This window comes from Haliotis rufescens, unplaced genomic scaffold, assembly GCF_023055435.1.
Source record: "Haliotis rufescens isolate VD_foot unplaced genomic scaffold, xgHalRufe1.0.p SCAF_22, whole genome shotgun sequence".
Classification (NCBI taxonomy): domain Eukaryota; kingdom Metazoa; phylum Mollusca; class Gastropoda; order Lepetellida; family Haliotidae; genus Haliotis; species Haliotis rufescens.
Window position 1 is genome coordinate 9,676,337 of NW_025963913.1, and position 15,022 is coordinate 9,691,358.

The following is a 15,022-nucleotide window of genomic DNA, read 5'->3' on the forward strand; positions in this document are numbered from 1 at the left end:
TGAATTATATTCATCTTTTGCCCATTACAAGAAACCTCAGGAGCGATGATTTGAACATTGGAGACCTCAATGCTTGATGGAATTCTTTTGGTCTAATCTGGAGAGGACCTGTCACTAAGGCTTCAAATTCAGTCAGACCACGCATCTGCCGTTCAGTATCCTTAATGGATGGACTCTTGTATGTATCACACACAAACTCAACACGTTTGGCCATTCGACAGAGCGCAATAAGCATTGTTTGGGCAATATCCTTGTACCTTAGAGGTACATTCGTGAGAGACTGTACAAAGAACATCCCATCAACAATGCATACATCAAGAGTGACAGCTTGTGAGTGATCCTCGACCTTTTTTAAGACAGTACAGAAGCCTTGATTTGTCAGTCTTGTTGAGAGAGCCGTCTATGTGGGCAAAGCAAAGAGGTACTGGAGTCAAGGGATATTGAAAGACTTCTTGCAGGTTGATGTTTGAGGTTGTAGCTAGGTACAGTAGTCTTCCAAACAGATCACTTGTGCATTTCAGCTCATTAACCTTCTTATCTTTGGCTGTGCATGAAAGTTTCACAGCTTCAGCAGCAAAATTTTTTACTTTACGTCTGGGAATAGGTTTTTCAAACCGACGAGCATCACTGAAACAGCCATCTTGAAATTGCTTGTACCACTCTTCTCCTTTCTGTAGCACAGAAACAAGATCATTGGCTATTTCATCTCGTACAGCCTTTTTCCGGAACTGATACAATAGAGGTTGGAGTTGGGACATGCTTCACTGAATGGATTCAAACTATTTTCTATTGCATTGAAAAGTTTCTCAACATCCTGGTGATCTCTCACAACCCGACATAGCCTTTGCTCACGAGAAGTTTCATCTTTTCTGTCAAGGCCAGCCATCTCAAGAAGACCTGACACAACTGCGCTTCTTAAAGAGCGAGTTATCATCCATCTTGTGCGAGCAGACTCTGATTGTATGAACGAAGAAATTCCTGTCATCCTTGAAGCCGCATCAGCATTGACAGTTTGCTCAAGTGCCATATCAACTGGTACTCTGGAGAATGAATTTGTGCTTCTCTTTATTGAAAGTCCTCGATTTTCTAGCATCTCTTTTGCTCCTGGGTGTGTGATATCTATGTTCAGTAGATTCAAGTGATACAAGGTCATCCATCTTGAATAATTTGGACGATTAATAGCAAAGAAAGTTGGACACATCCGTCCAAGGCAGTACACAAAAAGGTTGAAGTCACATGTCCTGCAGGCCCTGCTAAACATCAGATAGAGGTTTACAAGATCGATATAGATGATCCAGAACTGAGCAGTTTTCCCATGAGCCCCATTCCTTGTCTCCTCCGAATAGGCATCATATGTGTCAAGGATTTTTTTAACTCTGGTGTTGGATTGACGCCGACTTCACTCACCAGTTGCTTCATGTCATCATCAACAATTCCAGGGTGCTTGTCAAGGAAGGACTGAAAATGTAGTTTCCAGAACGTGAGGGCTAGTATTCAATGAAGGCGTTTGCATCTATTGTAATGTCTACCACTGATAAATCCCTTGAGTGATCCACCAGCAAGAACACCAGTCTCGGTCAAGAGATATGGTCCCCCAGATCCATCCAGGAGGTATCCCAAACAAGCAAAAAAAGTCATATATATATGGAAAGCTCCAAAGCAAATGAACACGTTGTCATAGGTGGGTTTTTCTTGTGCCTGTATCTGCAATGCAAGTTTGGCTACAGCCAAATCATAAGTGGCAAGTGCCATGTTTTCCCCACAGGCTTTTGCAACTTCTTGAGATATCCTCAGTGTTTTAGCAACCACATTCAGTTGTGTTGGTGGCTCTGTTATGTTTTTCAAATACCCAATTTTTTGTTGTGGTAGATAGTCCTCAGACCATCGTGCATTCCATCCGATCCACATTGGAGTTTGCTGATTCCACGAATAACCCATCATCCAGAACATGTCCATGTGTCTCAAGTGTACATAATTTGCAGGCTCCTCATCTTCGGATAATGGATACTCAAACCTTTGAATCCTAGGCTTCTTCATGTATGGCTGGATGTAAAATTGTTCTCCTTGGAATGATCTCTTTCTTCTTCCTGCCTTAAAAGATGTATGTGTTGGAACATCTTCAGGTGTAACTGGGGCTGTTGGAATATCCTGGTAACATATACCGACTGTGTCATGAAGTGTCCCAGCACCTGATAGAGTTTCTGTGTTCTCATCATAATTGTCCCATGCTGTGCCAGTGTGAAGTCCAGGTGAGTGAAGGAGACCATCTGGAAGTGGTGATTCAGTTTGTGATACAGATGTTGCCATCTCAGTTTCCAACATTTCAGCCAAACTACACAGTGTCCAAAATGATTCAAAATCTCAATTACTTTCCTGCTGCCAGTGATACTTTTAAGCCCAAGTGCAAGATTTAGATGTTTACCTGGTTTGATAGTTCCATTTGAAGTACCGTATATGACCGCGGATAAGCCGACCCCGTAGATAAGCCGAGGTGTTAATTTGACCATTGAAATACGAAAGAAAATGATATGACCCGCAGATAAGCCGAATCAGGAATTGAAAGACAAAAAACACTGCGAAGTCGGACTGCAAGACATGTGCCGGTACTCGCAGATATTCAAAAATATAAGATGAAAAACGTTGTAATTATATTGAAAAAGTCATTATTATTTCTAATAAAGATTTAACAAACCAGTCATCCACTTTCATAATGTGGGAAGCTGTTTCTCGTGGGTTTTTTTAATCTCATAATGATCGTTATAGTTGCCATCAACAACCAAGCGCCATTTTGTGAATCGGTGTATATAGAATTCTGAACCCGTGAGAAAATATATCAGCTGGAGCGAAAACTCGCAGTTTGAATTCAGCATCGTAAGCATGGCGTTTTCGTTTAAAACTCATGATGAAAATGTCAGTCAGTAAAAATATACCAACTTTTATAACCCCCTTTACACCACTATTGTATGTTAATCCAATTGAATTAAATAAACTATCATACTATGAACACATTGAATGACCATCACTTACTCACAGGCTTTTCCAGTTTATTAAACTAATCTCTCGAAAACAAAGGAATTAAGCCCCTACTCCCAACACGATCGCTAAGCACCCACAACTTGAAAATGTTTGTGTAAACAACATGACAATAGCAATCGGCCCGTTATTATCAATGCTGATTTCCTTGTGTACCGTGTTGCTTTAAACAACAGGAAGCAATCACAGTGGTCACCGTTTGTGACGTCACAGGAAACAGCTGATCACATGTTTTTGCAAATGGCGAACGGAATAACTCGCCAATACAGTTGTTTATTTGCCCCTTTCAATAAAGGTAGACACTTGTTCACTATCAATTTATGAACTTTGCAAAACGTACGTAATAGCTATTGGCGATTTTATCTGGGGATTATATATTATAGCTGTGAATTACGTATATTGTTACATGTAAAGATTGTGGAGTTGACGAAGAACGATAAACTTTGAACATTCAATTGAAAACTTATTATCGGAAGTAGTAACATGCATAACATTTTTTTAATAATGACAACATTGGTGTATAATAATAACTTTATTGATAATTTATAACAATAATGGCTCTAGTTGTGGCAACTTCCAAACTTTCGGGAAGTTGTAATCTATCGGACCGTCATTCAGGCGATGTTTCTGACAGATCACGATCTGAAAAATACTATCATGAAAGTGTATCCCGTGGATAAGCCGACCCCTTTCTACAGAATCTTTTTTCTGGTCCTCAAAATTCGGCTTATACGCGGTCATATACGGTATTGTAGAGAACGTCATCTGCTGATGACCTGATGCATCTCTCAGCCTTGACACTAGGTGGATCTTTGGGCCTTGGAGAGCCTGTATACAATGTTCTATAGAATCGCATTAAATCACTGGAGGGTTGGCCATTACCCTTTCCTATAACTTGTGCTGACAAGGGCAATGGTAGATCCTTCGACTCATCTCTCATCCTGATTATTTCCTGCCTCAGAATAAAAGCTGCGTCCACTACACGTGCAGAATTGGAATTTGCTTGTGCCTCAGCCTACAGGACCGCATCTTCATTTGATAGACTTGAAGAAAAAATTACTTTTCCTTTTCTGTTGGAGGATTTGGTACTCTTTATTTCATTCTTGTACTTGTTCAGCAATTTAGCTTCCACCTTCTGTGCACTGTATTTAGATTCACTCCCAAGGAATGTCACATATTGTTTATGCAGAGATGTGAGGTATTCAGCGCCATTTTTAACAATAATTTCTTGTTCAACATAGAGTGACAATGTCTTGAAGGCTGTCTCATGTGTATTGTTGTTCAGGTTTTCTTTGCTGTTGTCAGAGTGCTCCATAGATGCTCCATGATTGATGGATATATTTTCTGCTCTTTTGAGGTAAAGCCTACGACAAGAATGGTGATATTTTACTTCCTTCGATATGAAATCTACGTCACAAATCTGAGCAAGTAGCGCTTGGTCACACAGGGTTTCAGCAGCAGAATTAATTTTTTCTGCAGCATCAAAATTCTCGCATCTTCCAAGTGTTTCTCTATGATTCCCAACACGCTTTGAAACAGCTTTGCAGAAAATGCAAACATTTTCAAATACCCCAGAGGAAGTACAAGCAATACCAGGCTATCTTGAACGTACTACGTTACAGATGCATTTCTTTGGTGCTCAGTTTTCTCTTTTGGAATAGCTGTGAAATTTTTGTAGCAGATGATATGATATTCAAAGGACGGTTCAATGGCATCTCACATATTCACATGCTTTATGGTATTTTGATGAAGAATACTTGTTCAGACGAAGTTTGGCAGCATTTTGTATTTGTTGCCATGACTCACTGTCAAACCTTTTGACTGGTTCTTTTGAATGTTGACCCAGATGCAGAATACATTTGAGATTTTGATCATTCATTCTTCATATTTAAGTGCCTCTGCAGTCAATGAATGGTGTTGCTACTACACAGCATCTAAAAAACAAGCAAATTGCTTTATAAATGATTAATCAAACTTGAATAGCCCCAAACTAATACAACAACTGCTCCCTGGAAATACTTGAAATTAAGAGTAGTCTCCCTTGATAGCCTTAACTTTTTGCAGGAGATTTATAACTGATCACAAGACTTTATACTGTTGAACTGGTGATGATATATTCTGTGGATCATTACACAACTTATGACAAACAGTGTAAAAGATACTGATAAGGGTATTTACAACAACTCACCTTTTCCATCCTGCTGTCCACATGCTTCCAGCATTGCGGCCATCTTGGCATCAGGGACCAGTCATTGCACTTGATTGAAATTATATACTAAAACTTCATTAGAAAGGTTAATTGATTAACTCTATTCAAATCTGGTCCTTTTTATTACATTAATTGTACTTGAACTGTCTGAATTGTCATGGTTTATGATTTTTGGATGGAGTTATCTCCCTTTACCAAAATTAAAATCATCCTGACTCCTTTGAATAAAACTCTGAATCTTCATGATTAATCATTTGAAAGTATTGAAAATGAAAAATATTGTTTCTATAATGTTGGGCTTGTAAAGCAAAATTACTGAGATAACTAAAACCTCATATTACAGGAGTAAGAAGAAACAAAAGATGGTACTTTGCAAACAAAATCATAAATATTATGATATTTCCTATCACAGATAAGACATTTTGATATAGTGGGTTCAATATTGTGTTCTTTTATAAAGTATATACTCATACCTTCACTTCAATACCCAAATAACTTTAGTCATTTTCAATTTTTATTAAACTTTTCGCATTTTCCTTAATCACATGTGCACTAAAATTTTTTGCTGAGTCATGCCTTTAATGGCATACTGTGAGGAAATGGTCAAGATACAATTTGTAAGAAATTGATTTTTCGAAAATATACTCATTCTTCTTCATGATCTACATTTCAAACCTTTTGGACCTCTGAGGTAAATAAATTCCATGCTATCTCTTGGACTACACATAAGGGGACATAAAGTTAGGGTGTGTGGCTGACAGGACAAAATACATCTGACACAGGTAATCATGTATACAGGGACATTTCTTTTCACTCCACCCAGAAGGCTGAGACACATAGAACATAAGGATCTATACTGACTGTATATTCAGAAACCCATCAAAATGATCAAGTATGTCAGATCCTAAGCTGGTGATGATCTGCATTTATTTTGAATTTATATTGACTGATAGACGAAAACCTGTTGGATCACATTTCACAATGGTTCATGTTCCTTCAGGGGACATGCATGAGTGTCACTGTCAAACACACGAGAGCATACTGCAACAAACCTGGAAAGTCCTGCCACACTAATTACACATTATTTCATTGGTGAGAACCCTCAAAATATACATAAGGTAGGATATTTCCATGTACCTTTCTCCAACAGAACAGAACTTTTTCATTACTTCATGACATATCTGACATAGGGACAACATTGGTACAGACAAATAAACAACTGTCTTCAGATCAGTAGTTTCTTATTCAGACTACACAGGGGGGTTTAAGGGGAGTGTAACTCAAATAAATTTGCACTACGGTAAGTTCATTCTGTTTCTAGAATATATTTTGTTAGACGGATAAACACAGCAGGGTTCATAGGGGGGTACAACCCAACCTTTATGAAATTTTTAAAAGTAAAATATGGGCGGACCCCCCCTTTCTCAAATAAATTGCACTACAGTATGAGTTCATTCATAAACGCATATGAATATTCATAGGAAAATGATTTTCGATCGTTTCCTACTCATTCAAACAAATAATTTGAGATGTTGAACTCTTCATTACAGTGAAATAAGTCTGTAGATCCATCTAAGCCTAGTTCAATTTCTCTTTCTGCATCTTTTTCATCATTTCCTTTAACAAAAATGTTAAGGTAAATTGTAAACTCGGCTAATGTCAACTAAGAAACTGAATCAAAGGATCAAGTGAACAACTGAAATATTTCTTTCTGATTCCTTCACTGCTCTCCAAATTGACTGTTTTATTTGCACAAGCCCCAGTTTCTGAATTTACAAGTTCTGCACTATAAGTATAAGCGTAGTTGCTTTTGAGTAATGTCCAAATAAGGAAAGTCACTTGATCAGACACGTCAAGTCTCACATCATTCATGTCCCGCCCATACACAACATGAAGTCGATACCGCTAGAATACAGCTTCACTTTCTATCGAAAAACTCTCGGCCCCCATAGGGGCAGAGTTTTAGGCCATACTTTTCACGTCTAGCTCATTTTTGGGGCTCTTTTTCCTCAAAAATGCCTCCAAACGGATTTTGGCACGCCTGATGAAGGAGTAAGCATATACTCCAAAACATTGTGTTCTTCATAATAAGGAAGTTGACATCCATAAATACTCCTCCTTGGATCACAGATTTTATCAATCTGGCAGCATCTAGGATACCACTTACCTTGCTGTTTCTCCAGTGCTATAGGTTTTGCAGGCATGTTTGTTCCAGATATTCCAGAAGGAAGATAGGCACCAGCTGTTTTTGATGGAGATGCCTGTGGGGTGAGAAAATCAACAAAAATCTGCTTAGCCAACTGAAGCACACTTATCAGCCAGCCTGCTGTAAACAGGTGGATGATTTCAAATCTTTTAGAGTGCCAGACAGATGAACAGAAGGGCCAGCCCTGGTAGCATTCCTCTCATCATACTCTCAATTGTACATAAATTTCATAAGGTGGGGGATCTTAACTGTGTGCAAGTTATAAACTCTTTTTGGCCCCACCCCTCAGCCCCCAGGGGGTCAGCCCTTCCATTTGTACAATTGTGAATTCCCACCATCTGAGAATGCTTCCAATCAAATATGGTTGATATCTATCTCTTAGTTTCAGAGAAGAAGTCGTTTAAAGCAATATAGCCAAATTACCCCCATTTGGCCCTGCCCCCTCAGCCCCTTTGGGGATCAGCCCTTCCATTTGTACAATTTTGACTCCTCACCACTGGAGAATGCTTCCAACCAAATATGGTTGATATCTATCTCTTAGTTCCAGAGAAGAAGTCAGTTAAAGCAATATAGCCAAATTACCCCTATTTGGCCCCATCCCTCAGCCCCTCCATTAGTACAATTTTGAATCCTCACCACCGGAGAATGCTTCCAATCAAATATGGTTGATATCTATCTCTTAGTTCCAGAGAAGAAGCCGTTTAAAGCAATATAGCCAAATTACCCTATTTGGCCCCGCCCCCTCAGCCCCTTACGGGATCAGCCCTTCCATTTGTACAATTTTGAATCCTCACCACTGGACAATGCTTCCAACCAAATATGGTTGATATCTATCTCTTAGTTCCAGAGAAGAAGCCGTTTAAAGCAATATAGCCTAATTACCCCTATTTGGCCCCATCCCTCAGCCTCTTTTTTTTATTTCCTGGTTTACGGATTTCAAGCTCATTTCCAAAGTGAGGTAGGCCAATTTAAAAAAAAAAAAAGCCTCAGAAATGGTTTTACTTGAATTTTGTCCTAAAAAGTTAGATAGGTAGAAAAGGGAAGAAGTCAGTTAAAGCAATATAGCCAAATTACCTTTTTAGCCCCGCTCCTCAGCCCCTTGGGGGGTCAGCCCCACCATTTGTACAATTTTGAATCCCCAACACCTTGGAATGTTTCCAGTCAAATTTCCAATTAGTGGGTCAGAAGAAGAAGTCATTTGACGGACGCAACAGTATGGCATAAGCTCACCTTGGTCCTTCAGACCCGGTGAGCTAATAAAGGCTATACTCTCCAGCGAGCACATGTGTCACAGGAAGTTGACCCACCTTGCACATGAAGAGTCACACAACAGTTACCCCCTCTACACCACTACGTGCCTGCACAGATAATATACCAGTTATCAAGCCTGGAACAAAAATAAAACTTCTTGTTGCCATTATCATCACATTCTGAGCCATGTGATTTCTGAGATCATAATATTTCTAAATGTTCTGATCATTCCCCTCATCATCTGAAATAAATACAGAAATAAGCTCAATCAATAACATTTTAGAGACGCCTAAAATGAAAACAATATATATGATACATTAAAATCTTACAATATCATGTATTTCTGACAGCTCTGCATCCTTCTTGAAAGAGACTCTTGATGTGGTCTTGCGAGGCTCAAGCATTGACGAGTCTTCTTCCCATGATGTATTGGACTGCAGTGACTTTGTTGAGTCTCGCTTATGCAAGGATGAGTTCTCAAATTCTGACTCACTTTCGTCCTCTTCCTCTACTGGATCAATCCTTGATGCTCTTGAAGAATCTAGGACACACATAACATTACTTGAGTTGTAAATGTTCCTACAAGTTCATAAAGGTCTTGGACGTTTACCACTTCGGTTTGGGGGGGGGGGGGGGGGGAGAGAGAAATTATGGTTGGTTGGTTATTTTACACCGCAATCGATGACATTATGTGCCAAGTTTGGTGAAGAAATATGGTACGGTTTTTTTAAATATCCAAAAACAAAAGGCACCAGTTCACCACTTCACCTATCTATGTGCCAAGTTTGGTGAACAAATATGGTACATTTTTCAAGATATGCTCTGGAAACGAAATGTGACTGACAGACAGATGGACGGCACCCATTTCTATATCCCCCTTCCACTTCGTGGCAGGGGGTAATAACCCGAGTACCATTGATCAGAATCAGACACTTCTGGTTCGCTTTCCTAATCTCGGCACTCAAGATGTGTTAGTTCCAAGAACTGCCCGACTATCATTTACAATTAGTTTGGCTTCTGATGACCTTAACAGGGGGCATGTTCAGAACATAGGTCGTGCAATTGTATGGAGAATCACGATTAAAATTAGCGGTAATGAAGTTTTGAGTATTGGTGACAGTGATGAATATTTCTGTTACATGGATCTCTGGAGAACGGCGAAAGAACAGGAAAACTTACAGTACCAAGGTATTAGTAATAAAAATACAATGAGACTGCGTGTGGGTGCTTCTACTGGTGATAATACCATCGTAGAAAATAAGGCCGTTGCTGATGCATTGGGTAGAAGATTCTATATTCCGCTCGACTTTGAGTTACTTTGAGTCCCCCTACATGCCCTTCTATCAAGCATCGCAAGGCGACAGGTTAGTATACAAACTCTCTTTTAATGACTACAGCAGAGAAATCAAAGCTACTGAAGCTACTAGCTATTCCATTGACAATATCTCACTGGAGTATGATATGATAACAGATCCTGAATTAGCCAGACAAATTCGTAACCAGCATAACGAAAGTTTAGCCATTTTGTATGATCGCGTGCTTTGTCACCAGAAGATTTCTCAGGAACAAAAAGAGATCCGACGTGGAATATCAATCTAAACCTCCCCGCTAAATCGTTGAAGGGTATTTTAATGTTGTTCGAGGACCCTTCTGAACCATTTGCAAGAAATACCAAGGCGTTCTATAATCCCAAGATTACAAGTAGAATCGACTATCAAAGGCGTGCCTAATCAACTATATAGTCAAGGCATGCGAGCATATCAACAGTGGGATGAGATTAAAAACACTCCCTTCTATTAAAAGAAGCCCAGAAGTTAACGCGGTTGCAAAAGATATGTCTTTTGGAGATGTATCGCTGGCTGAATTCTTACCACGAAGTATGCGCAATGGTTCGAAATGGGAACCACAGAAGATGACCAACTAAACGGTAGTGGGAGGAGAATAGAAAATGCTAGCGAGGGTGTTACTATAAAGATAACAAAGATCTCCGAAAAGGCTGGTAAATTAAACATATATTTGTACGTGATGATCATCTGCGGGCAAACGGGTTGTGGAAAAACAGCTTTTATTCTTGATAATTTACAAAGTCTTTATCAGAATGTTTTCGACCATATTATTATTCTGTGACTAACTATAAACGTTAATAAAACATACCTATCGAGAGAATGGGTAATGAATGATCCCGGGGTGCACAAAGTTGATCCAGGCTATCCTTTACAAGACTGTTTACGAGTATATGACGAAAAATACAAAGGAGAATCAAATCTTGTCATGATAGACGACTGCAGTGCGAGTAAAGAACTTTCCAAAAAGAAAGATATGCTTTCATATTTAGCATTCTCCGGTCGGCATATGGAGCAAAGTTTTTGGGTTCTTACTCAAAAATACAACTCTGTCCTGAAAGTTCTCAGATAGCAGACCAAATGGGTAGCCCTGTTTCATTGCAAAGACCGAGACTCCTTCGAGGAATGTCTACGCAAAAATTATGCTATTTCTACCAAGCTCGAGTGAGATAAAGTCAGAAAACTGTTAGCAGAAACGAACACTATAAACTCGTATTAAAAACTGACCAACCAGCTGCTTATGCAATTGCTTAGCAAACTTTAGCAACTGCTTAGCAAATTATAGCAAAAATATAGCAAAAATATAGCAAAATATGGCAAAATATGGCAAAATGCGGTAAATTGAACATTAGCGATGATAATGTAATAATGTTGTTTGAAATCCTAATTCTTTTTTAACAGTTTATTATTTTGGGCTGTATTGGATTTGTCATATTTCATTATGTTAGACTTATTTATTGGCTAGGGTACTACATTAAAAAGATGGAATGTGATGAACAACTGCTCCAAGATGAGCCAGAGCCTGTAGTAACAGATCAACATAGAGAAAGACTCGCAGCTTTGGTAGCTGGTGGAAAATGCTCCCAATAACAGAGGGAAAATTATACCACTGAAAAAATTGATAACATGACCGACGAAGAAATTAAAAAACTCTACGCGCGTTACGAGTCTAGACTGGGAGCTACCATGACTAAAACAATAGGTTCAGCTATGTTACAAGTATACACAGCTGTAGCTGGTACGTTTCTTTCTATCCTGCCAGAAAATCACCTGTATTTATGCGAATCTCTCAAGAAAGACCCATTCATCGAACACACTTTAAGCGCAGTAATTTAAGCTGTGAGTTTTACCATAGATACGTAATGTTCTTGGAGCCGCCTACCACCGCTTAAATAACGGCTAAGTATTGTCAATTTAAACATACGTGCCCACCTAATAATATAAATGGAGGTGGAAACACCACAAGTGAGAGTGACTAAGAATCCTCGAAAAGTTGCAGCCGGAAAAAAGGGAGCGTTAGTCAGGAAGGCAAAACTTCTACACACTGAACATAGTACACACTAGAGGTGGGCCAATTCACATACAATGCAATTCAATTCGATTATCGATTTTACATGTGCGATTCAATTCGATTCGATCGCATCATGATTTGACTACTTCAGTTGGTATCACTTGTTTTATAATAAGCTTTTTCAAACATTTGAGTATTTATAAATTTAAATTAAAAGAATGGTGCATCTTTAGTCTTTCAGAATCATGTTAAATGTAAATAATAATATAAAAAAACACTTTTGTTTTCTGTTTTATTTGGTGTTCAGTTTCAGCATAATGCAAGTGAATATCAACAGACAACTTAATGCCTAAAACACTCATTCAAAACTAACAAATTTGTGCGACCAACCAGCAAGCTAAAAATCCTCTTTTACACTCATAACACTTCAGGTATTACTAGGAGGAACGGCACTCATGACATGACTTCAGGTACTGTATATCGCTGTGTATAAGGCAAGTTTTTCATACCTAGAATGAGGGGGTTAAGAAGGGGGGTTGTCTTATACACGGAGTCTATGATCTCACATTTTTTTCCAGGTGTGTCACTTTCAGCTTCCACTGGCGATGTCAACTGGCGTTCGATAGCCAGCCCAGCATTTGACAATAAAACTTCGCATTTCGTCCTAAATAACTGTTCCAATAACTATTTCCATACATAAACATGATTTGTATCTGTTTTCCTTGAATAAAGTTGAATATTTTCTGCAAAGTCGAAATGACCCTCGCCTCGATCCAGAATGTCAAGCCAGCTGACACGGTAAAACAATCAACATCCGTGAGTAGAGAGCCGGAAGTACCGGTAAGTATTTGCATATTTCACATGTGACCTAACATGTGATAATCGGTGAAGCTGAAATCAATTCCCGTTGTTTTAACAGTTGTATTAACAACTGTTGGAGACCGTGTGTATAAGTGAATGTTGAATAAACACGCTGAATGTGACGCAAACATAAGCCTAGTTAGATACAACATAGTTAATTGGCAATTAAATTATTCCCATTATCTCACCAAAGATCAAACCCATTGTTTCTTTTCATAGTCGGAGGGAAGCCGTGTAGTGGATTTAAGGGATTATGGATGGTTGAGTATTTGAGTAGACCATGGATGGGTATAAATAATTCGTTATTCGTTGACTTGACATTCTTCATCATGAATGCCAAGAGAAAACGATTCGCCTACAACGCTGCTTTCAAGCTTAAGGTGGTTTCCTATGCTGAAAGTACAAACAACAGTGCTGCTGCACGTGAGTTTTCAGTGAATGAATCGATGGTTAGGAAATGGAGGAAAGCGAAGCCGTCTCTTGAGGAGCTGCCAAAGACGAAGAAGGCCAGACGGGGATCCGAGACGCCATTCAAGCCACTGGAAGATATTCTTTTCCAGTGGATCGGAGAGTTGCGACAGTCAGCGTGCATCGTCACACGCAGGATTCCACAGCGAGCACTCTATGTTTATCGTACGAGGAAAGACATGGATCTCCCGAAGTCATTCAAGGCATCGGGAAACTGGTGTTCGTGCTTCTTAAGGCGACACAACCTAGCACTGAGGCAGAAAACCCAAATTGCACAGAAACTTCCTGCTGAAGTGGAAACAAAAGTGTTTTTTTTCCATCAATTTGTAATCCGTGAGCGTAAGAAGGTAGAATACGATTTAAGCCAGATCGGCAATATGGACGAAACTCCCCTGAACTTCAACATGCCAGGATCAAGGACCATCGACACCAAGGGGACTTCGACGGTGTCAGTTCGTACATGTTGGGCGGAGAAGCAACACTTTACGGTGGTCTTAACCTGCATGGCCCATGGGACCGAGTTGGACCCAATGCTTATTTTCAAACGGAAAACCATGCCGAAGGACAAGTTCCCAAGTAGCGTGTACGTCACAGTACAGGATAAAGGATGGATGTACTCAAGTGGCTAGAGAACGTATGGATGAAGAGACCCGGTGCTGCTAGAGGATGCAAGTCCCTGCTTGTGTGGGATATGTTCCGTGCACATTTGTGCGAAGCAGTAGGAGGAAGTTGGTTGACACCAAAACACATCAGGCCGTGATCCCCGGTGGATGCACCTCCCTGTTACAGCCACTTGACGTCTGCCTGAACAAACCCTTCAAGGCCAACGTAAGGAGTGCGTGGAATACGTGGATGGTGAATGGCAACCACACATATACAAAAACAAATTATCAAAGAAAGGCACCGCTACCAGTTGTCGCAGAATGGGTCAAGACCGCACGGATGGAAATACCAGCGGACATGGTGAAACGCAGTTTTCTAAAGTGTGGGAAAGCCAATGCTTTGGACGGATCGGAGGACGATTGTTTGTATGAGGATCTTGTCAATACTGAATCCGGGAGATCCGACACAGCAGAACAGTTGCAGACATCCCTGATGATTTCGAGGATGAATTGAACGATAATTATGACGACAAAACGAATTCGACTGCATGGGACATTCTCTGTGCGGAAGAATCCGACTCGGAATTTGATGGGTTCACCGAGGCAGATCTGTGATTCTGTTCTGATGACAGCACACTGTATATAAGCCAGGAAAATACCTTTGTGATTTTATGTATGATTCTGAATGATGTATGTATGATTCTGAATGATGAATGGGTCTATGTATGTAAACAAAGATGTGAATTAATTAATTAAGAAAAATGCGTGTGCGTAAATAAATGGCTCGTAACTTGAAATATGTTCTTATGTTATTACTTCATAAATGAATTTTTTTTTACGGGCACCAATTTGGTGTTGCACCGTGTAAACACAAAATGGCGACATGTGCTGGAGTTACACACGCAACCAGTCATCGTAGAAAAAAACAACACAAGATAAACATATTTTTATTGCATATATAAGGTTTGTGTGAATAACACGTCTGTCGCAGACTGGCATATGACACATCACTAGAAAGCTTATTCTTTCATCTTCACG

General features: G+C 39.6%; 1 protein-coding gene across 3 annotated transcripts in view; it reads right to left on the reverse strand.

The window, feature by feature from the left end:
- Positions 1-15,022, reverse strand: part of LOC124114452 (ankyrin repeat domain-containing protein 26-like) — a 792,436-nt gene that overhangs the window by 555,127 nt on the left and 222,287 nt on the right. For all 3 annotated transcript variants that reach the window (XM_046475021.2, XM_046475020.2, XM_046475019.2), the window contains exons 9-10: positions 9,029-9,240; positions 7,410-7,503 (exon numbers count right to left, since the gene is read on the reverse strand). In XM_046475021.2, the coding sequence (XP_046330977.2) occupies positions 7,410-7,503; positions 9,029-9,240 (306 nt within the window). The remainder of the gene's footprint in view (positions 1-7,409; positions 7,504-9,028; positions 9,241-15,022) is intronic.